Source organism: Taudactylus pleione, unplaced genomic scaffold (genome assembly GCF_031769625.1).
Source record: "Taudactylus pleione unplaced genomic scaffold, aTauple2 ptg000930l, whole genome shotgun sequence".
In the NCBI taxonomy this organism is placed as follows: Eukaryota; Metazoa; Chordata; class Amphibia; order Anura; family Myobatrachidae; genus Taudactylus; species Taudactylus pleione.
In genome coordinates this window covers 214,392-239,886 of record NW_028285331.1, presented here as the reverse complement: position 1 = coordinate 239,886, position 25,495 = coordinate 214,392, and the positions used below count along the sequence as shown (strand labels likewise).

Below are 25,495 nucleotides of genomic sequence, written 5' to 3'. Positions count from 1 at the left end.
CATCTCCTGATGTGCAGAGGGGTATATGGAGGAAGGTGAGGGCCGGGAGAGGTGGTCCTGCATGATGCTATGTCCTGGTCCCTGGCTCCCTACATCCCATCTCCTGATGTGCAGAGGGGTATATGGAGGAAGGTGAGGGCCGGGAGAGGTGGTCCTGCATGATGCTATGTCCTGGTCCCTGGCTCCCTACATCCCATCTCCTGATGTGCAGAGGGGTATATGGAGGAAGGTGAGGCCGGGAGAGGTGGTCCTGCATGATGCTATGTCCTGGTCCCTGGCTCCCTACATCCCATCTCCTGATGTGCAGAGGGGTATATGGAGGAAGGTGAGGCCGGGAGAGGTGGTCCTGCATGATGCTATGTCCTGGTCCCTGGCTCCCTACATCCCATCTCCTGATGTGCAGAGGGGTATATGGAGGAAGGTGAGGGCCGGGAGAGGTGGTCCTGCATGATGCTATGTCCTGGTCCCTGGCTCCCTACATCCCATCTCCTGATGTGCAGAGGGGTATATGGAGGAAGGTGAGGCCGGGAGAGGTGGTCCTGCATGATGCTATGTCCTGGTCCCTGGCTCCCTACATCCCATCTCCTGATGTGCAGAGGGGTATATGGAGGAAGGTGAGGCCGGGAGTGAGGACAGCACAGGACACAGGGGGTGACACTGGTGTATATATAACACAAACACTAGCTGAAGCTTTGTGAGGGGTACAGGACGTATTGCACCCTGTGAGTACGGATACGTGTTCCCTTCCTATAGATGACCTCACAGTGATCTCCCTTGGGTCCCTAGCAGCTTTTATATACAATAAGTAAAGTTCTGCCTGTCCCCATCTCCTATTCCCTCAACAAGTCGTGTAATGGCGAGACACACAGAATAAGGCCACCGATTACCACGCAAGGTGCGACTAACTACAAACGCCATTAATCGTAGTAGTCCACGTGGTCCCCGGATTTGTAGGCGTCGGCCTGTAGAATATCCAGCAACTTCTGCGCAGACACCCGGCTGTCAATCAACTTGCCGCTGTTCTTCATATTAGCAAAGAAGAGGCGGCGTTCGGGATCGGCGGTGTGAGTACGCACCTGCTCCTGCATCTCCGTGTCCAGGGGTCCTGCGGGATAGAAACCTCCTCTTGGTTATTCTCATTACAAAGAGATATACAGCAGCGCGTGCTTAGACTGACACCCCCCTCCCACACACTGCAGGGCATGCTGGGGACTTGTGACGCCACACGATGGCTAGGCGCGTTCTACAGTATACACAACCATAAAGTGGCCTGAGATCTAGTGCTTTGTAACCGTCATATTTAGGGGGGTGGGGTTTAATTCTGCGCTTTGGCAGTTAATATCCCCTCACCGCACATAGAGGTATACAGGATACTGCTTGGTGCCAATAGTAAGCGCTTATGTGAGCGGCTGAACGTTGAGCTGGATTGAATCCACCACTTACCATTTTAGGCAGAAGGCTGGATTGATGCACATATTAATGACATGTGTTTGCGCGGGTCTGTACATCCAATCAGGTACAAAGGCAGAAACGTGGAATTCCTGCCCCTTTGCTCTCGTGTCATATTTATTTATCGGTTTCTCCTCGCTCCCAGTACGTTCTGTCGCATACAGTAGACTGACATCCCTAACTCGCCCCATTGGGAGGAGGTGACGGCAAGAGTGTGGGGGCTTATTTATCACTTTGCAGCACCATGGTTCACTGGTGCGGTGACTGCCCAGGGTAACGTAGCTGGGGCAGCTTAGTGACACTGAGACCAGACAGATACAGTGGGGAACTGACAGACATACGGATACAGCACAGAGACCAGACACAGGACACGGACTCAGGTAGCGGGAGAAGGGACTTTGATGGGACAGATCAGGGGTCAGGAGTAGGGACAGATCAGGGGTCAGGAGAAGGGACAGATCAGGGGTCAGGGGCCAGGAGAAGGGACAGGTCAGGGGCCAGGAGAAGGGACAGATCAGGGGTCAGGAGAAGGGACAGATCAGGGGTCAGGAGAAGGGACAGATCAGGGGTCAGGGGCCAGGAGAAGGGACAGGCCAGGGGCCAGGAGAAGGGACAGGTCAGGGGCCAGGAGAAGGGACAGGTCAGGGGTCAGGAGAAGGGACAGATCAGGGGTCAGGAGAAGGGACAGATCAGGGGTCAGGAGAAGGGACAGATCAGGGGTCAGGAGAAGGGACAGATCAGGGGTCAGGAGAAGGGACAGATCAGGGGTCAGGAGTTGAAAGCAGGAGGTAGAGGCCAGTGCAGTACCAGGAACCGGCCACAATGAACCAGCCCTGATGTGTGGAAGAGTCGGAGTCTTGTAGAAGATATCAAGGCATAAAGCTGCCCCTTGTTACATGCCACTCGCCCACCACAGCGTTACATAGCATGGATGGTGTATACAAAGCAAAACCCAGGGGTCTGTGCCCCCAGCTGGCCCAGACACATACTACAACGGCACACGCTCAGAAAGAGGACACGTTATCTGACCACAGACGTACAGCAGCGAATCAAAGGGAACTTCAAACAACCTGGCGCGTAGTTAAGTACCCGGACATCCGCCTCCTCCTCAGCCAGCACCTTGAACATCATGCTCCGGGCGGCTTTCCCCGTGCAGTACAGGGTCCAGGACTTGAACGGCTGCAGCGCGGCGAGAGACGACACGTTGACCACCACCCGCTGCAGTCCTGGCCGTTTCTGGAAAGTCCCGAGCAGAGAAGAGGTCAGGCACAAGGCTGAGGACACGTTAAACGACAGGTACCGGTCCACCTCTTCGGGGTCGGTGAGGTCCACGAAGGATTTGGTGATGTCTCCCAGGGACCCTGCAGGTAAAGCAGCGGAAACTTAGTCCCTGGCCAAGAACATTCTCCAGAATAAAAGAACGTAACGAGAATAAAACATCACATAGCCCCTCTATCACCATGAGAAGCCGGCTTGGGGCTGCCAGTCCTACGTCAGAAGAAGTAGATATTATTGAAAAAAAAATAAAATACTTGTAATAACAAAACTTTACACATTAAAAAGAGGGTTATAGGCGACAGAGGGATTGTAGGGCTTATTGCTAATTAAACACCGAGCATTTAACCCAACAATGAATATGTTCTATGTACTGTATCTACATTCGTATGTCCTGTACAGATAGAACACATAGGGGGCAATTCAATGAACGCTCGGAATGGCAGCACATTGCCACGGACACATTGTTTATTTTACCTCGCAGTAAGACGAGTGATGTTGGGACATCGTATTGTCGCATTGCGCAGCTGCTCATCTCATCTTAACATTACATTTAATTATTCCCAAAGAGTATACAGTCAGGTGCATAAATATTGGGACATTGACAGAATTTTCATATTTTGTCCTCTATTCACCACCACAATGGCTTTGAAATGAAACAAACAAGATGTGCTTTACCTGCAGACTTTCAGATTTAATTTGAGGGTAATTACATCCAAATCAGGTGAACGGTGTAGGAATTACAACGGTTTCTATATGTGCCTCCCACTTTTTAAGGGGCCAAAAGTAATGGGACAATCTAAACAATCCTAAATCTAACTTTCACTTTTTAATACTTTGTTGCAAATCCTTTGCAGGCAATTACAGCCTGAAGTCTGGAATGCATAGACATCACCAGACGCTGGGTTTCACCCCTGGTGATGCTCTGCCAGGCCTCTACTGCAAATGTCTTCAGTTCCTGCTTGTTCTTGGGGCATTTTCCCTTCAGTTTTGTCTTCATCAAGTGAAATGCATGCTCAATCGGATTCAGGTCAGGGGATTAACTTGGCCATTGCATAACATTCCACTTTTTAGCCTTAAAAAACTCTTTGGTTGCTTTTGCAGTATGCTTCGGGTCATTGTCCATCTGCACTGTGAAGCGCCGTCCAATGAGTTCTGAAGCATTTGACTGAATATGAGCATATAATATTGCCCGAAGCACTTCAGAATTCATTCTGCTGCTTTTGTCAGCAGTCACATCATCAATAAATACAAGGGAACCAGTTCCATTGGCAGCCATACATGCCCACGCCATGACACTACCACCACCATTCTTCACTGATGAGGTGGTATGTTTTGGAAAATGAGCAGTTCCTTTCCTTCTCCATACTCTTCTCTTCCCATCACTCTGGTACAAGTTGATCTTTGTCTCATCTGTCCATAGGATGTTGTTCCAGAACTGTAATGGCTTTTTTAGATGTTGTTAGGCAAACTCTAATCTGGTCTTCCTGTTTTTGTGGGTTACCAATGGTTTACATCTTGTGGTGAACCCTCTATATTCACTCTTGTGAAGTCGTCTCTTGATTGTTGACTTTGACACATATACATCTACCTCCTGGAGAGTGTTCTTGATTTGGCCAACTGTTGTGAAGGGGTTTTTCTTCACCAGGGAAATAATTCTTCTGTCATCCACCAGTTGTTTTCTGTGGTCTTCCGGGTCTTTTGGTGTTGCTGAGCTCTCCGATGCGTTCTTTCTTTTTAAGAATGTTCCAAACAGTTGATTTGGCCACACCTAATGTTTTTGCTATCTCTCTGATGGGTTTGTTTTGATTTTTCAGCCTAATGATGGCTTCCTTCACTGATAGTGACAGCTCTTTGGATCTCATATTGAGAGTCGACAGCAACTGATTCCAAATGCAAATGTCACACCTAGAATCAACTCCAGACCTTTTACCTGCTTAATTGATAATGAAATAACGAGGGAATAGCCCACACCTGTCCATGAAATAGCTTTTGAGTTGATAGTCCCATTACTTTTGGCCCCTTAAAAAGTGGGAGGCACATATTGAAACCGTTGTAATTCCTACACCGTTCACCTGATTTGGATGTAATTACCCTCAAATTAAATCTGAAAGTCTGCAGTTAAAGCACATCTTGTTTGTTTCATTTCAAAGCCATTGTGGTGGTGAATAGAGGACAAAATATGAAAATTCTGTCAATGGCCCAATATTTATGCACCTGACTGTATATTGGGGGCAATGAAATCAAGAGCAAATTACAGCGAATTGGGTCATGCGAATTAAAAATTGCAGCCATGATTGTCTGTAATTCAGTTAGAAATCCCACAACTATGATTTAGCTCGGGTTGGCACCTCAGATAGCAAAATCATCGACCATCGTTGGTAAATCATCGATGGTTGTTACCGGTCAATGGACATCCCTATTGTAAGGTGTAAATTAGGTGGGACACATATGGGGAGGAGCTGTATTGATGGGAAACTGCTTTGTAAAACTTGCAGATGGGAGTTGCAAAAATTTTTTCCAACTTTTTAAAAAAAAAACCAAAACGTACATTTTGGCCATATTCAATTAGAGGCGAAAAGCCTTTTTCGACAGTTTTTTTGCGAAAATTTTGCCTAAAAACTTATCGCCTAATTCAATTCCAGGACAATTTCGCCTAAGCAGAAACTCGATACATTGAATTCACCAAAAAAGATTCTCCAATCAATAGAAGGTGAAAAGTGCAAAATCTTTATTTTGGGGTGCAAACATGGGGAAACAACTCAGAACCCTTGGGACAGCCCCCCAAAGGACAAATCTGCAAAAACAAAAAAAACACAAAACCTAAGAACACCCCAAAAAAGACGTAATTTTTGGGGTGAAAATGTAAAAAGTGGAGGGACAAGCATAAAAACTAGCAAAATATTCTTCTTGGAGGGGGGTGTGCAAGTATGGGTCAGGTGTTTTAGGGATTGCAGGTGCATGCAGTAGGTGGATTTTTCACATTTTTAAAAAGTTCACTTTAGAGACATAAAAATACCCCAAATGTGACAGGACTATTTATTTTCACCAAAAAAATACAGCTTTATGCCATTCTTCACCACTTTTACACAGACGCTAATAGCTAGCAATTTACACAACTTAAGTACCCACAATAGGGTTATTAGGGCTATTAGTACACATCTATGTTGATTTTCTATGTTAGTGCGTCTATTCCTGGGGTGCAGACTGATTTCCCCAATTCTTTCTGTACTTTTCGCCTGTTCCACATTCGCCTATTTCAGTTTTCGCCTGTTTCGCAATTGAATTAGGCGAAAAGCAGGATACGCACGGAATGAATTCACCTCTGAAACAGGCGAAAGGTTGGACAGGCGAAAATTTTCCGACTTTTCGCCTCTAATTGAAGTGAAGACCATTCTTAAACACACACCAAAAAATGTAAAATACCATTTGAGACGTTTCTATGTACCGGAAATGACTGCGCAGATTTGCATCACTGAATTACACTTGCTGGCTAACATGTTTCCATCCAGAATAAAGAAAGATGGTAAATCAACCATTTGACACCTTTTATAAGCCTCTAATACTTTGCTAATGGTCACGAGCTGCCTTCTACACTGTTCCGCTTTTTGCCCCTTTGTGGGGGCTTCAGGGTAATTTCATGCATTTCATCCAGGTCCCCGTGAATGGCCACTTACAACTCCTATAATGACCGCACTGCGCAGCAAACATTTGTGATCCATCCTGCCCTGGAGGTGCACACCTCACAGTCGTTCCCATTGTAGTGGGACAGTCCCTATGGCCCCCATTTATCAATGTGATCTGGGCATGTCAGTACCGCCTATTATCGCACTATGATACGCCATCACAGCGCCCGGATGGATTCAATGCTAAATGGGCCCCTATATAAGGGCTCTGTCCCACTGCTATGATTGGAAGCTGCAGTACTCTGATGGCCAGGCAGTTGGGGGTAGGGTGCATTCGCCCACTGACGCTATGCACAGTAGTGCCGCAGTTAACGGGTGCCACACGCACCTGTCAATGGTATGCGCAACAGTTAGTTACACAGGAGGGCGACTGGCGTTACCGTAGAGGTCGGGTGGCCTAGCGCTTCTCAGGGCCTGGTATGTCCCTGGGCACATTCCGCAGCACTTTGCAGAGAATATTCAGCCATTCACATCAGTCTGAGCTCTACGCACAGTTGTAGGACAGCTTATGGCGGAGGGTAGCTCGTGGTTACGCACTGTTGCTGCACCCGGCAGAGCAGGTTACCCTCAGGGCGACACCTGTTAACCGCCGATATTGATGAAATCTCCTGACTGAAAAGGTGATTTGTAATTCGCCTTATCTTGTAAATGCTATGGTGGAACTACATTACCCAGCAAGCCCTGGCAGCCATGCACAGCTTGGACACACTGATGCTTGTGGAACTACAGGGCACCCTGCTCCACCTGCTTACGCAGCAGCATTTCCTGTGGCTGAAGGTCAGGACGTTATCTACTCAGGACAGAACACTGCCACTCTGCTCTGCAGGCAGCGGAGCAGAGCCCCCGGATCCCATTACAGAACACACAGTCCCTATTTTGCTCTGCAGCAGAGCAGAGCCCCCGGATCACATTACAGAACACACAGTCCCTATTTTGCTCTGCAGCAGAGTTCCCAGATTACATTACAGAACACAGTCCCTATTTTGCTCTGCAGCAGAGCCCCCGGATCCCATTACAGAACACACAGTCCCTATTTTGCTCTGCAGCAGAGCAGAGCCCCCGGATCACATTACAGAACACACAGTCCCTATTTTGCTCTGCAGCAGAGTTCCCAGATTACATTACAGAACACAGTCCCTATTTTGCTCTGCAGCAGAGCCCCCGGATCACATTACAGAACACACAGTCCCTATTTTGCTCTGCAGCAGAGCCCCCAGATCCCATTACAGAACACACAGTCCCTATTTTGCTGTGCAACAGAGCAGAGCCCCCGGATCACATTACAGAACACACAGTCCCTATTTTGCTCTGCAGCAGAGCCCCCGGATCACATTACAGAACACACAGTCCCTATTTTGCTCTGCAGCAGAGTTCCCAGATTACATTACAGAACACAGTCCCTATTTTGCTCTGCAGCAGAGCCCCTGGAACCCATTACAGAACACACAGTCCCTATTTTGCTCTGCAGCAGAGCAGAGCCCCCGCATCCCATTACAGAACACACAGTCCCTATTTTGCTCTGCAGCAGAGCCCCCAGATCCCATTACAGAACACACAGTCCCTATTTTGCTCTGCAGCAGAGCCCCCGGATCACATTACAGAACACACAGTCCCTATTTTGCTCTGCAGCAGAGTTCCCAGATTACATTACAGAACACAGTCCCTATTTTGCTCTGCAGCAGAGCCCCTGGAACCCATTACAGAACACACAGTCCCTATTTTGCTCTGCAGCAGAGCAGAGCCCCCGCATCCCATTACAGAACACACAGTCCCTATTTTGCTCTGCAGCAGAGCCCCCAGATCCCATTACAGAACACACAGTCCCTATTTTGCTCTGCAGCAGAGCCCCCGGATCACATTACAGAACACACAGTCCCCATTTTGCTCTGCAGCAGAGTTCCCAGATTACATTACAGAACACACAGTCCCTATTTTGCTCTGCAGCAGAGCCCCCGGATCCCATTACAGAACACACAGTCCCTATTTTGCTCTGCAACAGAGCAGAGCCCCCGGATCACATTACAGAACACACAGTCCCTATTTTGCTGTGCAGCAGAGCCCCCGGATCACATTACAGAACACACAGTCCCTATTTTGCTCTGCAGCAGAGCCCCCGGATCCCATTACAGAACACAGAGTCCCTATTTTGCTCTGCAGCAGAGTTCCCGGATCCCATTACAGAACACAGAGTCCCTATTTTGCTCTGCAGCAGAGTTCCCGGATCACATTACAGAACACACAGTCCCTATTTTGCTCTGCAGCAGAGCCCCCGGATCCCATTACAGAACACACAGACCCTATTTTGCTCTGCAGCAGAGCCCCCAGATCCCATTACAGAACACACAGTCCCTATTTTGCTGTGCAACAGAGCAGAGCCCCCGGATCCCATTACAGAACACACAGTCCCTATTTTGCTCTGCAGCAGAGCCCCCGGATCACATTACAGAACACACAGTCCCTATTTTGCTCTGCAGCAGAGTTCCCAGATTACATTACAGAACACAGTCCCTATTTTGCTCTGCAGCAGAGCCCCTGGAACCCATTACAGAACACACAGTCCCTATTTTGCTCTGCAGCAGAGCAGAGCCCCCGCATCCCATTACAGAACACACAGTCCTTATTTTGCTCTGCAGCAGAGCCCCCGCATCCCATTACAGAACACACAGTCCCTATTTTGCTCTGCAGCAGAGTTCCCAGATTACATTACAGAACACAGTCCCTATTTTGCTCTGCAGCAGAGTTCCCAGATTACATTACAGAACACAGTCCCTATTTTGCTCTGCAGCAGAGCCCCTGGATCCCATTACAGAACACACAGTCCCTATTTTGCTCTGCAGCAGAGCAGAGCCCCCGCATCCCATTACAGAACACACAGTCCCTATTTTGCTCTGCAGCAGAGCCCCCGCATCCCATTACAGAACACACAGTCCCTATTTTGCTCTGCAGCAGAGCCCCCGGATCCCATTACAGAACACACAGTCCCTATTTTGCTCTGCAGCAGAGCCCCCGGATCACATTACAGAACACACAGTCCCTATTTTGCTCTGCAGCAGAGCCCCCGGATCCCATTACAGAACACAGAGTCCCTATTTTGCTCTGCAGCAGAGTTCCCGGATCCCATTACAGAACACAGAGTCCCTATTTTGCTCTGCAGCAGAGTTCCCGGATCACATTACAGAACACACAGTCCCTATTTTGCTCTGCAGCAGAGCCCCCGGATCCCATTACAGAACACACAGACCCTATTTTGCTCTGCAGCAGAGCCCCCAGATCCCATTACAGAACACACAGTCCCTATTTTGCTGTGCAACAGAGCAGAGCCCCCGGATCACATTACAGAACACACAGTCCCTATTTTGCTCTGCAGCAGAGCCCCCGGATCACATTACAGAACACACAGTCCCTATTTTGCTCTGCAGCAGAGTTCCCAGATTACATTACAGAACACAGTCCCTATTTTGCTCTGCAGCAGAGCCCCTGGAACCCATTACAGAACACACAGTCCCTATTTTGCTCTGCAGCAGAGCAGAGCCCCCGCATCCCATTACAGAACACACAGTCCCTATTTTGCTCTGCAGCAGAGCCCCCGCATCCCATTACAGAACACACAGTCCCTATTTTGCTCTGCAGCAGAGTTCCCAGATTACATTACAGAACACAGTCCCTATTTTGCTCTGCAGCAGAGTTCCCAGATTACATTACAGAACACAGTCCCTATTTTGCTCTGCAGCAGAGCCCCTGGATCCCATTACAGAACACACAGTCCCTATTTTGCTCTGCAGCAGAGCAGAGCCCCCGCATCCCATTACAGAACACACAGTCCCTATTTTGCTCTGCAGCAGAGCCCCCGGATCACATTACAGAACACACAGTCCCTATTTTGCTCTGCAGCAGAGTTCCCAGATTACATTACAGAACACAGTCCCTATTTTGCTCTGCAGCAGAGCCCCTGGAACCCATTACAGAACACACAGTCCCTATTTTGCTCTGCAGCAGAGCAGAGCCCCCGCATCCCATTACAGAACACACAGTCCCTATTTTGCTCTGCAGCAGAGCCCCCGCATCCCATTACAGAACACACAGTCCCTATTTTGCTCTGCAGCAGAGTTCCCAGATTACATTACAGAACACAGTCCCTATTTTGCTCTGCAGCAGAGTTCCCAGATTACATTACAGAACACAGTCCCTATTTTGCTCTGCAGCAGAGCCCCTGGATCCCATTACAGAACACACAGTCCCTATTTTGCTCTGCAGCAGAGCAGAGCCCCCGCATCCCATTACAGAACACACAGTCCCTATTTTGCTCTGCAGCAGAGCCCCCGCATCCCATTACAGAACACACAGTCCCTATTTTGCTCTGCAGCAGAGCCCCCGGATCCCATTACAGAACACACAGTCCCTATTTTGCTCTGCAGCAGAGCCCCCGGATCACATTACAGAACACACAGTCCCTATTTTGCTCTGCAGCAGAGCAGAGCCCCCGCATCCCATTACAGAACACACAGTCCCTATTTTGCTCTGCAGCAGAGCCCCCGCATCCCATTACAGAACACACAGTCCCTATTTTGCTCTGCAGCAGAGTTCCCAGATTACATTACAGAACACAGTCCCTATTTTGCTCTGCAGCAGAGTTCCCAGATTACATTACAGAACACAGTCCCTATTTTGCTCTGCAGCAGAGCCCCTGGATCCCATTACAGAACACACAGTCCCTATTTTGCTCTGCAGCAGAGCAGAGCCCCCGCATCCCATTACAGAACACACAGTCCCTATTTTGCTCTGCAGCAGAGCCCCCGCATCCCATTACAGAACACACAGTCCCTATTTTGCTCTGCAGCAGAGCCCCCGGATCCCATTACAGAACACACAGTCCCTATTTTGCTCTGCAGCAGAGCCCCCGGATCACATTACAGAACACACAGTCCCTATTTTGCTCTGCAGCAGAGTTCCCAGATTACATTACAGAACACAGTCCCTATTTTGCTCTGCAGCAGAGCCCCTGGAACCCATTACAGAACACACAGTCCCTATTTTGCTCTGCAGCAGAGCAGAGCCCCCGCATCCCATTACAGAACACACAGTCCCTATTTTGCTCTGCAGCAGAAACCCCGCATCCCATTACAGAACACACAGTCCCTATTTTGCTCTGCAGCAGAGCCCCCGGATCCCATTACAGAACACACAGTCCCTATTTTGCTCTGCAGCAGAGCCCCCGGATCACATTACAGAACACACAGTCCCTATTTTGCTCTGCAGCAGAGCAGAGCCCCCGCATCCCATTACAGAACACACAGTCCCTATTTTGCTCTGCAGCAGAGCCCCCGCATCCCATTACAGAACACACAGTCCCTATTTTGCTCTGCAGCAGAGTTCCCAGATTACATTACAGAACACAGTCCCTATTTTGCTCTGCAGCAGAGCCCCTGGATCCCATTACAGAACACACAGTCCCTATTTTGCTCTGCAGCAGAGTAGAGCCCCCGCATCCCATTACAGAACACACAGTCCCTATTTTGCTCTGCAGCAGAGCCCCCGCATCCCATTACAGAACACACAGTCCCTATTTTGCTCTGCAGCAGAGCCCCCGGATCCCATTACAGAACACACAGTCCCTATTTTGCTCTGCAGCAGAGCCCCCGGATCACATTACAGAACACACAGTCCCTATTTTGCTCTGCAGCAGAGTTCCCAGATTACATTACAGAACACAGTCCCTATTTTGCTCTGCAGCAGAGCCCCTGGATCCCATTACAGAACACACAGTCCCTATTTTGCTCTGCAGCAGAGCAGAGCCCCCGCATCCCATTACAGAACACACAGTCCCTATTTTGCTCTGCAGCAGAGCCCCCGCATCCCATTACAGAACACACAGTCCCTATTTTGCTCTGCAGCAGAGCCCCCGGATCCCATTACAGAACACACAGTCCCTATTTTGCTCTGCAGCAGAGCCCCCGGATCACATTACAGAACACACAGTCCCTATTTTGCTCTGCAGCAGAGCAGAGCCCCCGCATCCCATTACAGAACACACAGTCCCTATTTTGCTCTGCAGCAGAGCCCCCGCATCCCATTACAGAACACACAGTCCCTATTTTGCTCTGCAGCAGAGTTCCCAGATTACATTACAGAACACAGTCCCTATTTTGCTCTGCAGCAGAGTTCCCAGATTACATTACAGAACACAGTCCCTATTTTGCTCTGCAGCAGAGCCCCTGGATCCCATTACAGAACACACAGTCCCTATTTTGCTCTGCAGCAGAGCAGAGCCCCCGCATCCCATTACAGAACACACAGTCCCTATTTTGCTCTGCAGCAGAGCCCCCGCATCCCATTACAGAACACACAGTCCCTATTTTGCTCTGCAGCAGAGCCCCCGGATCCCATTACAGAACACACAGTCCCTATTTTGCTCTGCAGCAGAGCCCCCGGATCACATTACAGAACACACAGTCCCTATTTTGCTCTGCAGCAGAGTTCCCAGATTACATTACAGAACACAGTCCCTATTTTGCTCTGCAGCAGAGCCCCTGGAACCCATTACAGAACACAAAGTCCCTATTTTGCTCTGCAGCAGAGCAGAGCCCCCGCATCACATTACAGAACACACAGTCCCTATTTTGCTCTGCAGCAGAGCCCCCGCATCCCATTACAGAACACACAGTCCCTATTTTGCTCTGCAGCAGAGCCCCCGGATCCCATTACAGAACACACAGTCCCTATTTTGCTCTGCAGCAGAGCCCCCGGATCACATTACAGAACACACAGTCCCTATTTTGCTCTGCAGCAGAGCAGAGCCCCCGCATCCCATTACAGAACACACAGTCCCTATTTTGCTCTGCAGCAGAGCCCCCGCATCCCATTACAGAACACACAGTCCCTATTTTGCTCTGCAGCAGAGTTCCCAGATTACATTACAGAACACAGTCCCTATTTTGCTCTGCAGCAGAGCCCCTGGATCCCATTACAGAACACACAGTCCCTATTTTGCTCTGCAGCAGATTAGAGCCCCCGCATCCCATTACAGAACACACAGTCCCTATTTTGCTCTGCAGCAGAGCCCCCGCATCCCATTACAGAACACACAGTCCCTATTTTGCTCTGCAGCAGAGCCCCCGGATCCCATTACAGAACACACAGTCCCTATTTTGCTCTGCAGCAGAGCCCCCGCATCCCATTACAGAACACACAGTCCCTATTTTGCTCTGCAGCAGAGTTCCCAGATTACATTACAGAACACAGTCCCTATTTTGCTCTGCAGCAGAGCCCCCGGATCCCATTACAGAACACACAGTCCCTATTTTGCTCTGCAGCAGAGCCCCCGGATCACATTACAGAACACACAGTCCCTATTTTGCTCTGCAGCAGAGCAGAGCCCCCGCATCCCATTACAGAACACACAGTCCCTATTTTGCTCTGCAGCAGAGCCCCCGCATCCCATTACAGAACACACAGTCCCTATTTTGCTCTGCAGCAGAGTTCCCAGATTACATTACAGAACACAGTCCCTATTTTGCTCTGCAGCAGAGCCCCTGGATCCCATTACAGAACACACAGTCCCTATTTTGCTCTGCAGCAGAGTAGAGCCCCCGCATCCCATTACAGAACACACAGTCCCTATTTTGCTCTGCAGCAGAGCCCCCGCATCCCATTACAGAACACACAGTCCCTATTTTGCTCTGCAGCAGAGCCCCCGGATCCCATTACAGAACACACAGTCCCTATTTTGCTCTGCAGCAGAGCCCCCGCATCCCATTACAGAACACACAGTCCCTATTTTGCTCTGCAGCAGAGTTCCCAGATTACATTACAGAACACAGTCCCTATTTTGCTCTGCAGCAGAGCCCCTGGATCCCATTACAGAACACACAGTCCCTATTTTGCTCTGCAGCAGAGTAGAGCCCCCGCATCCCATTACAGAACACACAGTCCCTATTTTGCTCTGCAGCAGAGCCCCCGCATCCCATTACAGAACACACAGTCCCTATTTTGCTCTGCAGCAGAGCCCCCGGATCCCATTACAGAACACACAGTCCCTATTTTGCTCTGCAGCAGAGCCCCCGGATCACATTACAGAACACACAGTCCCTATTTTGCTCTGCAGCAGAGTTCCCAGATTACATTACAGAACACAGTCCCTATTTTGCTCTGCAGCAGAGCCCCTGGAACCCATTACAGAACACACAGTCCCTATTTTGCTCTGCAGCAGAGCAGAGCCCCCGCATCCCATTACAGAACACACAGTCCCTATTTTGCTCTGCAGCAGAGCCCCCGCATCCCATTACAGAACACACAGTCCCTATTTTGCTCTGCAGCAGAGCCCCCGGATCCCATTACAGAACACACAGTCCCTATTTTGCTCTGCAGCAGAGCCCCCGGATCACATTACAGAACACACAGTCCCTATTTTGCTCTGCAGCAGAGTTCCCAGATTACATTACAGAACACAGTCCCTATTTTGCTCTGCAGCAGAGCCCCTGGAACCCATTACAGAACACACAGTCCCTATTTTGCTCTGCAGCAGAGCAGAGCCCCCGCATCCCATTACAGAACACACAGTCCCTATTTTGCTCTGCAGCAGAGCCCCCGCATCCCATTACAGAACACACAGTCCCTATTTTGCTCTGCAGCAGAGCCCCCGGATCCCATTACAGAACACACAGTCCCTATTTTGCTCTGCAGCAGAGCCCCCGGATCACATTACAGAACACACAGTCCCTATTTTGCTCTGCAGCAGAGTTCCCAGATTACATTACAGAACACAGTCCCTATTTTGCTCTGCAGCAGAGCCCCTGGAACCCATTACAGAACACACAGTCCCTATTTTGCTCTGCAGCAGAGCAGAGCCCCCGCATCCCATTACAGAACACACAGTCCCTATTTTGCTCTGCAGCAGAGCCCCCGCATCCCATTACAGAACACACAGTCCCTATTTTGCTCTGCAGCAGAGCCCCCGGATCCCATTACAGAACACACAGTCCCTATTTTGCTCTGCAGCAGAGCCCCCGGATCACATTACAGAACACACAGTCCCTATTTTGCTCTGCAGCAGAGTTCCCAGATTACATTACAGAACACAGTCCCTATTTTGCTCTGCAGCAGAGCCCCTGGAACCCATTACAGAACACACAGTCCCTATTTTGCTCTGCAGCAGAGCAGAGCCCCCGCATCCCATTACAGAACACACAGTCCCTATTTTGCTCTGCAGCAGAGCCCCCGCATCCCATTACAGAACACACAGTCCCTATTTTGCTCTGCAGCAGAGCCCCCGGATCCCATTACAGAACACACAGTCCCTATTTTGCTCTGCAGCAGAGCCCCCGGATCCCATTACAGAACACACAGTCCCTATTTTGCTCTGCAGCAGAGTTCCCAGATTACATTACAGAACACAGTCCCTATTTTGCTCTGCAGCAGAGCCCCTGGAACCCATTACAGAACACACAGTCCCTATTTTGCTCTGCAGCAGAGCAGAGCCCCCGCATCCCATTACAGAACACACAGTCCCTATTTTGCTCTGCAGCAGAGCCCCCGCATCCCATTACAGAACACACAGTCCCTATTTTGCTCTGCAGCAGAGCCCCCGGATCCCATTACAGAACACACAGTCCCTATTTTGCTCTGCAGCAGAGCCCCCGGATCACATTACAGAACACACAGTCCCTATTTTGCTCTGCAGCAGAGTTCCCAGATTACATTACAGAACACAGTCCCTATTTTGCTCTGCAGCAGAGCCCCTGGAACCCATTACAGAACACACAGTCCCTATTTTGCTCTGCAGCAGAGCAGAGCCCCCGCATCCCATTACAGAACACACAGTCCCTATTTTGCTCTGCAGCAGAGCCCCCGCATCCCATTACAGAACACACAGTCCCTATTTTGCTCTGCAGCAGAGCCCCCGCATCCCATTACAGAACACACAGTCCCTATTTTGCTCTGCAGCAGAGCCCCCGGATCCCATTACAGAACACACAGTCCCTATTTTGCTCTGCAGCAGAGCCCCCGGATCCCATTACAGAACACACAGTCCCTATTTTGCTCTGCAGCAGAGTTCCCAGATTACATTACAGAACACAGTCCCTATTTTGCTCTGCAGCAGAGCCCCTGGAACCCATTACAGAACACACAGTCCCTATTTTGCTCTGCAGCAGAGCAGAGCCCCCGCATCCCATTACAGAACACACAGTCCCTATTTTGCTCTGCAGCAGAGCCCCCGCATCCCATTACAGAACACACAGTCCCTATTTTGCTCTGCAGCAGAGCCCCCGGATCCCATTACAGAACACACAGTCCCTATTTTGCTCTGCAGCAGAGCCCCCGGATCACATTACAGAACACACAGTCCCTATTTTGCTCTGCAGCAGAGTTCCCAGATTACATTACAGAACACAGTCCCTATTTTGCTCTGCAGCAGAGCCCCTGGAACCCATTACAGAACACACAGTCCCTATTTTGCTCTGCAGCAGAGCAGAGCCCCCGCATCCCATTACAGAACACACAGTCCCTATTTTGCTCTGCAGCAGAGCCCCCGCATCCCATTACAGAACACACAGTCCCTATTTTGCTCTGCAGCAGAGCCCCCGCATCCCATTACAGAACACACAGTCCCTATTTTGCTCTGCAGCAGAGCCCCCGGATCCCATTACAGAACACACAGTCCCTATTTTGCTCTGCAGCAGAGCCCCCGGATCCCATTACAGAACACACAGTCCCTATTTTGCTCTGCAGCAGAGTTCCCAGATTACATTACAGAACACAGTCCCTATTTTGCTCTGCAGCAGAGCCCCTGGAACCCATTACAGAACACACAGTCCCTATTTTGCTCTGCAGCAGAGCAGAGCCCCCGCATCCCATTACAGAACACACAGTCCCTATTTTGCTCTGCAGCAGAGCCCCCGCATCCCATTACAGAACACACAGTCCCTATTTTGCTCTGCAGCAGAGCCCCCGGATCCCATTACAGAACACACAGTCCCTATTTTGCTCTGCAGCAGAGCCCCCGGATCACATTACAGAACACACAGTCCCTATTTTGCTCTGCAGCAGAGTTCCCAGATTACATTACAGAACACAGTCCCTATTTTGCTCTGCAGCAGAGCCCCTGGAACCCATTACAGAACACACAGTCCCTATTTTGCTCTGCAGCAGAGCAGAGCCCCCGCATCCCATTACAGAACACACAGTCCCTATTTTGCTCTGCAGCAGAGCCCCCGCATCCCATTACAGAACACACAGTCCCTATTTTGCTCTGCAGCAGAGCCCCCGGATCCCATTACAGAACACACAGTCCCTATTTTGCTCTGCAGCAGAGCCCCCGGATCACATTACAGAACACACAGTCCCTATTTTGCTCTGCAGCAGAGTTCCCAGATTACATTACAGAACACAGTCCCTATTTTGCTCTGCAGCAGAGCCCCTGGAACCCATTACAGAACACACAGTCCCTATTTTGCTCTGCAGCAGAGCAGAGCCCCCGCATCCCATTACAGAACACACAGTCCCTATTTTGCTCTGCAGCAGAGCCCCCGCATCCCATTACAGAACACACAGTCCCTATTTTGCTCTGCAGCAGAGCCCCCGGATCCCATTACAGAACACACAGTCCCTATTTTGCTCTGCAGCAGAGCCCCCGGATCACATTACAGAACACACAGTCCCTATTTTGCTCTGCAGCAGAGTTCCCAGATTACATTACAGAACACAGTCCCTATTTTGCTCTGCAGCAGAGCCCCTGGAACCCATTACAGAACACACAGTCCCTATTTTGCTCTGCAGCAGAGCAGAGCCCCCGCATCCCATTACAGAACACACAGTCCCTATTTTGCTCTGCAGCAGAGCCCCCGCATCCCATTACAGAACACACAGTCCCTATTTTGCTCTGCAGCAGAGCCCCCGGATCCCATTACAGAACACACAGTCCCTATTTTGCTCTGCAGCAGAGCCCCCGGATCCCATTACAGAACACACAGTCCCTATTTTGCTCTGCAGCAGAGTTCCCAGATTACATTACAGAACACAGTCCCTATTTTGCTCTGCAGCAGAGCCCCTGGAACCCATTACAGAACACACAGTCCCTATTTTGCTCTGCAGCAGAGCAGAGCCCCCGCATCCCATTACAGAACACACAGTCCCTATTTTGCTCTGCAGCAGAGCCCCCGCATCCCATTACAGAACACACAGTCCCTATTTTGCTCTGCAGCAGAGCCCCCGGATCCCATTACAGAACACACAGTCCCTATTTTGCTCTGCAGCAGAGCCCCCGGATCACATTACAGAACACACAGTCCCTATTTTGCTCTGCAGCAGAGTTCCCAGATTACATTACAGAACACAGTCCCTATTTTGCTCTGCAGCAGAGCCCCTGGAACCCATTACAGAACACACAGTCCCTATTTTGCTCTGCAGCAGAGCAGAGCCCCCGCATCCCATTACAGAACACACAGTCCCTATTTTGCTCTGCAGCAGAGCCCCCGCATCCCATTACAGAACACACAGTCCCTATTTTGCTCTGCAGCAGAGCCCCCGCATCCCATTACAGAACACACAGTCCCTATTTTGCTCTGCAGCAGAGCCCCCGGATCCCATTACAGAACACACAGTCCCTATTTTGCTCTGCAGCAGAGCCCCCGGATCCCATTACAGAACACACAGTCCCTATTTTGCTCTGCAGCAGAGTTCCCAGATTACATTACAGAACACAGTCCCTATTTTGCTCTGCAGCAGAGCCCCTGGAACCCATTACAGAACACACAGTCCCTATTTTGCTCTGCAGCAGAGCAGAGCCCCCGCATCCCATTACAGAACACACAGTCCCTATTTTGCTCTGCAGCAGAGCCCCCGCATCCCATTACAGAACACACAGTCCCTATTTTGCTCTGCAGCAGAGCCCCCGGATCCCATTACAGAACACACAGTCCCTATTTTGCTCTGCAGCAGAGCCCCCGGATCACATTACAGAACACACAGTCCCTATTTTGCTCTGCAGCAGAGTTCCCAGATTACATTACAGAACACAGTCCCTATTTTGCTCTGCAGCAGAGCCCCTGGAACCCATTACAGAACACACAGTCCCTATTTTGCTCTGCAGCAGAGCAGAGCCCCCGCATCCCATTACAGAACACACAGTCCCTATTTTGCTCTGCAGCAGAGCCCCCGCATCCCATTACAGAACACACAGTCCCTATTTTGCTCTGCAGCAGAGCCCCCGCATCCCATTACAGAACACACAGTCCCTATTTTGCTCTGCAGCAGAGCCCCCGGATCCCATTACAGAACACACAGTCCCTATTTTGCTCTGCAGCAGAGCCCCCGGATCCCATTACAGAACACACAGTCCCTATTTTGCTCTGCAGCAGAGTTCCCAGATTACATTACAGAACACAGTCCCTATTTTGCTCTGCAGCAGAGCCCCTGGAACCCATTACAGAACACACAGTCCCTATTTTGCTCTGCAGCAGAGCAGAGCCCCCGCATCCCATTACAGAACACACAGTCCCTATTTTGCTCTGCAGCAGAGCCCCCGCATCCCATTACAGAACACACAGTCCCTATTTTGCTCTGCAGCAGAGCCCCCGGATCCCATTACAGAACACACAGTCCCTATTTTGCTCTGCAGCAGAGCCCCCGGATCACATTACAGAACACACAGTCCCTATTTTGCTCTGCAGCAGAGTTCCCAGATTACATTACAGAACACAGTCCCTATTTTGCTCTGCAGCAGAGCCCCTGGAACCCATTACAGAACACACAGTCCCTATTTTGCTCTGCAGCAGAGCAGAGCCCCCGCATCCCATTACAGAACACACAGTCCCTATTTTGCTCTGCAGCAGAGCCCCCGCATCCCATTACAGAACACACAGTCCCTATTTTGCTCTGCAGCAGAGCCCCCGCATCCCATTACAGAACACACAGTCCCTATTTTGCTCTGCAGCAGAGCCCCCGGATCCCATTACAGAACACACAGTCCCTATTTTGCTCTGCAGCAGAGCCCCCGGATCCCATTACAGAACACACAGTCCCTATTTTGCTCTGCAGCAGAGCCCCCGGATCCCATTACAGAACACACAGTCCCTATTTTGCTCTGCAGCAGAGCCCCCGGATCCCATTACAGAACACACAGTCCCTATTTTGCTCTGCAGCAGAGCCCCCAGATCACATTACAGAACACACAGTCCCTATTTTGCTCTGCAGCAGAGTTCCCAGATTACATTACAGAACACAGTCCCTATTTTGCTCTGCAGCAGAGCCCCTGGAACCCATTACAGAACACACAGTCCCTATTTTGCTCTGCAGCAGAGCAGAGCCCCCGCATCCCATTACAGAACACACAGTCCCTATTTTGCTCTGCAGCAGAGCCCCCGCATCCCATTACAGAACACACAGTCCCTATTTTGCTCTGCAGCAGAGCCCCCGCATCCCATTACAGAACACACAGTCCCTATTTTGCTCTGCAGCAGAGCCCCCGGATCCCATTACAGAACACACAGTCCCTATTTTGCTCTGCAGCAGAGCCCCCGGATCCCATTACAGAACACACAGTCCCTATTTTGCTCTGCAGCAGAGTTCCCAGATTACATTACAGAACACAGTCCCTATTTTGCTCTGCAGCAGAGCCCCTGGAACCCATTACAGAACACACAGTCCCTATTTTGCTCTGCAGCAGAGCAGAGCCCCCGCATCCCATTACAGAACACACAGTCCCTATTTTGCTCTGCAGCAGAGCCCCCGCATCCCATTACAGAACACACAGTCCCTATTTTGCTCTGCAGCAGAGCCCCCGGATCCCATTACAGAACACACAGTCCCTATTTTGCTCTGCAGCAGAGCCCCCGGATCACATTACAGAACACACAGTCCCTATTTTGCTCTGCAGCAGAGTTCCCAGATTACATTACAGAACACAGTCCCTATTTTGCTCTGCAGCAGAGCCCCTGGAACCCATTACAGAACACACAGTCCCTATTTTGCTCTGCAGCAGAGCAGAGCCCCCGCATCCCATTACAGAACACACAGTCCCTATTTTGCTCTGCAGCAGAGCCCCGCATCCCATTACAGAACACACAGTCCCTATTTTGCTCTGCAGCAGAGCCCCCGGATCCCATTACAGAACACACAGTCCCTATTTTGCTCTGCAGCAGAGCCCCCGGATCCCATTACAGAACACACAGTCCCTATTTTGCTCTGCAGCAGAGCCCCCGGATCCCATTACAGAACACACAGTCCCTATTTTGCTCTGCAGCAGAGCCCCCGGATCCCATTACAGAACACACAGTCCCTATTTTGCTCTGCAGCAGAGCCCCCGGATCACATTACAGAACACACAGTCCCTATTTTGCTCTGCAGCAGAGTTCCCAGATTACATTACAGAACACAGTCCCTATTTTGCTCTGCAGCAGAGCCCCTGGAACCCATTACAGAACACACAGTCCCTATTTTGCTCTGCAGCAGAGCAGAGCCCCCGCATCCCATTACAGAACACACAGTCCCTATTTTGCTCTGCAGCAGAGCCCCCGCATCCCATTACAGAACACACAGTCCCTATTTTGCTCTGCAGCAGAGCCCCCGCATCCCATTACAGAACACACAGTCCCTATTTTGCTCTGCAGCAGAGCCCCCGGATCCCATTACAGAACACACAGTCCCTATTTTGCTCTGCAGCAGAGCCCCCGGATCCCATTACAGAACACACAGTCCCTATTTTGCTCTGCAGCAGAGTTCCCAGATTACATTACAGAACACAGTCCCTATTTTGCTCTGCAGCAGAGCCCCTGGAACCCATTACAGAACACACAGTCCCTATTTTGCTCTGCAGCAGAGCAGAGCCCCCGCATCCCATTACAGAACACACAGTCCCTATTTTGCTCTGCAGCAGAGCCCCCGCATCCCATTACAGAACACACAGTCCCTATTTTGCTCTGCAGCAGAGCCCCCGGATCCCATTACAGAACACACAGTCCCTATTTTGCTCTGCAGCAGAGCCCCCGGATCACATTACAGAACACACAGTCCCTATTTTGCTCTGCAGCAGAGTTCCCAGATTACATTACAGAACACAGTCCCTATTTTGCTCTGCAGCAGAGCCCCTGGAACCCATTACAGAACACACAGTCCCTATTTTGCTCTGCAGCAGAGCAGAGCCCCCGCATCCCATTACAGAACACACAGTCCCTATTTTGCTCTGCAGCAGAGCCCCCGCATCCCATTACAGAACACACAGTCCCTATTTTGCTCTGCAGCAGAGCCCCCGCATCCCATTACAGAACACACAGTCCCTATTTTGCTCTGCAGCAGAGCCCCCGGATCCCATTACAGAACACACAGTCCCTATTTTGCTCTGCAGCAGAGCCCCCGGATCCCATTACAGAACACACAGTCCCTATTTTGCTCTGCAGCAGAGTTCCCAGATTACATTACAGAACACAGTCCCTATTTTGCTCTGCAGCAGAGCCCCTGGAACCCATTACAGAACACACAGTCCCTATTTTGCTCTGCAGCAGAGCAGAGCCCCCGCATCCCATTACAGAACACACAGTCCCTATTTTGCTCTGCAGCAGAGCCCCCGCATCCCATTACAGAACACACAGTCCCTATTTTGCTCTGCAGCAGAGCCCCCGGATCCCATTACAGAACACACAGTCCCTATTTTGCTCTGCAGCAGAGCCCCCGGATCACATTACAGAACACACAGTCCCTATTTTGCTCTGCAGCAGAGTTCCCAGATTACATTACAGAACACAGTCCCTATTTTGCTCTGCAGCAGAGCCCCTGGAACCCATTACAGAACACACAGTCCCTATTTTGCTCTGCAGCAGAGCAGAGCCCCCGCATCCCATTACAGAACACACAGTCCCTATTTTGCTCTGCAGCAGAGCCCCCGCATCCCATTACAGAACACACAGTCCCTATTTTGCTCTGCAGCAGAGCCCCCGGATCCCATTACAGAACACACAGTCCCTATTTTGCTCTGCAGCAGAGCCCCCGGATCCCATTACAGAACACACAGTCCCTATTTTGCTCTGCAGCAGAGCCCCCGCATCCCATTACAGAACACACAGTCCCTATTTTGCTCTGCAGCAGAGCCCCCGGATCCCATTACAGAACACACAGTCCCTATTTTGCTCTGCAGCAGAGCCCCCGGATCCCATTACAGAACACACAGTCCCTATTTTGCTCTGCAGCAGAGCCCCCGGATCCCATTACAGAACACACAGTCCCTATTTTGCTCTGCAGCAGAGTTCCCAGATTACATTACAGAACACAGTCCCTATTTTGCTCTGCAGCAGAGCCCCTGGAACCCATTACAGAACACACAGTCCCTATTTTGCTCTGCAGCAGAGCAGAGCCCCCGCATCCCATTACAGAACACACAGTCCCTATTTTGCTCTGCAGCAGAGCCCCCGCATCCCATTACAGAACACACAGTCCCTATTTTGCTCTGCAGCAGAGCCCCCGGATCCCATTACAGAACACACAGTCCCTATTTTGCTCTGCAGCAGAGCCCCCGGATCACATTACAGAACACACAGTCCCTATTTTGCTCTGCAGCAGAGTTCCCAGATTACATTACAGAACACAGTCCCTATTTTGCTCTGCAGCAGAGCCCCTGGAACCCATTACAGAACACACAGTCCCTATTTTGCTCTGCAGCAGAGCAGAGCCCCCGCATCCCATTACAGAACACACAGTCCCTATTTTGCTCTGCAGCAGAGCCCCCGCATCCCATTACAGAACACACAGTCCCTATTTTGCTCTGCAGCAGAGCCCCCGGATCCCATTACAGAACACACAGTCCCTATTTTGCTCTGCAGCAGAGCCCCCGGATCCCATTACAGAACACACAGTCCCTATTTTGCTCTGCAGCAGAGCCCCCGGATCCCATTACAGAACACACAGTCCCTATTTTGCTCTGCAGCAGAGCCCCCGGATCCCATTACAGAACACACAGTCCCTATTTTGCTCTGCAGCAGAGCCCCCGGATCCCATTACAGAACACACAGTCCCTATTTTGCTCTGCAGCAGAGCCCCCGGATCCCATTACAGAACACACAGTCCCTATTTTGCTCTGCAGCAGGGCAGAGCCCCCGGATTACCGGCATTGTTGATGATGAGCAGTCTGTCCGCCGCCCCCTGCAGCTCCTGCTGCGCCGCCAGCACCGTCCTCCTCACCCCGTCCCCGGTGCCGAGATCCGCCGCCACCCAGCGCACCCCCACCCCCGGGTGCTCCTGTGCCAGCTCCTGTGCCAGCGCCCGCAGCGCCCCCTCCGTGCGGGACACCAGCAGCAGCACCGAGCCCGGGCTCACCCTGCGGCACAGCTCCCGGGCCAGGCTCCTGCCAAAGCCGCGGGAGGCCCCGGTGAGGAGGCAGAGCACCGTGCCCAGGCCGCCGCCGCCATCCCCCATCCTGTCACTGTGTCCTCCCCCCCCGGCAGCTCCGTCTCTCTCATTCTTCTTTTTTTCTTTTAAACCATCTTTATTGGCTAATAATAGGCGCACACAGCCCGATTACTCCTAGTCACTGCAGGTGCACGTCTCACGGATATCCCTGTAATGGCCTGCTGTGCTGCTCATCACCCCCATAGCACAAGGCTCCTCATTGTTGCTCACTTTTTTGGCACTTAGGGCCTGATTCAGAGCCGCTCGTAAGCGGCCGCTCGTTCGCACTGAGCGATGTTCGCACAACTGCGCATGCGTACGGATTGTAATACGCAGGCGCGAACCAGTCAGTGCGGCCGAAAATTGTTTGTTCGCTAAATAGCGAATGCCTGCTAATATGAGTGACAGGAGGAGGCGTATGTGGGTGGTAACAGGGGAAGGTGCTTGAAAACGGGGGGTGGAGATCCGATCGCAGGCGTGCTTAAAGGTCAAAACGGGCGTTTTATGGGTGTGCATAATTAATACAGCAGCGTCATTGACCACGTCACTTGTTTTTTTTTTAGTCAGAACTGCTCGCAAAATAGCGGTTGAAAAAACCAACCACAAAAATAGCGAGCAGTTCATACGCTGTTTGATGTACTCGATTAATCTAATAAATAGCGGACATGACATATGATGCGAGCGGCAAGGGGGCGTATTTTTCAAAATTTCGACCG

At 50.8% G+C, this 25,495-nt stretch overlaps 1 protein-coding gene across 1 annotated transcript; it reads right to left on the bottom strand.

Annotated features, from left to right (window-relative positions):
• Window positions 1-320: 320 nt before the first annotated feature.
• SPR (sepiapterin reductase) lies at window positions 321-24,806 on the bottom strand. Its single transcript, XM_088459742.1, has 3 exons — window positions 24,497-24,806; window positions 2,520-2,810; window positions 321-1,105 (listed from the first exon to the last, which is right to left on the bottom strand). The coding sequence occupies exons 1-3, from the start codon at window positions 24,804-24,806 to the stop codon at window positions 918-920; spliced, it is 789 nt and encodes a 262-aa protein (XP_088315868.1). The 3' UTR covers window positions 321-917.
• Window positions 24,807-25,495: the final 689 nt, after the last annotated feature.

What these genes read in the sequence shown, in the direction of transcription:
- SPR (XM_088459742.1), bottom strand. Translation starts at nt 24,806, where the DNA reads ATGGGGGATGGCGGCGGCGGCCTGGGCACGGTGCTCTGCCTCCTCACC. An exon ending in GCTCATCATCAACAATGCCG is followed by an intron (nt 2,811 to 24,496) that starts GTAATCCGGGGG and finishes CTTTACCTGCAG; the next exon opens with GGTCCCTGGGAGACATCACC. An exon ending in GGTACTTAACTACGCGCCAG is followed by an intron (nt 1,106 to 2,519) that starts GTTGTTTGAAGT and finishes TCTATCCCGCAG; the next exon opens with GACCCCTGGACACGGAGATG.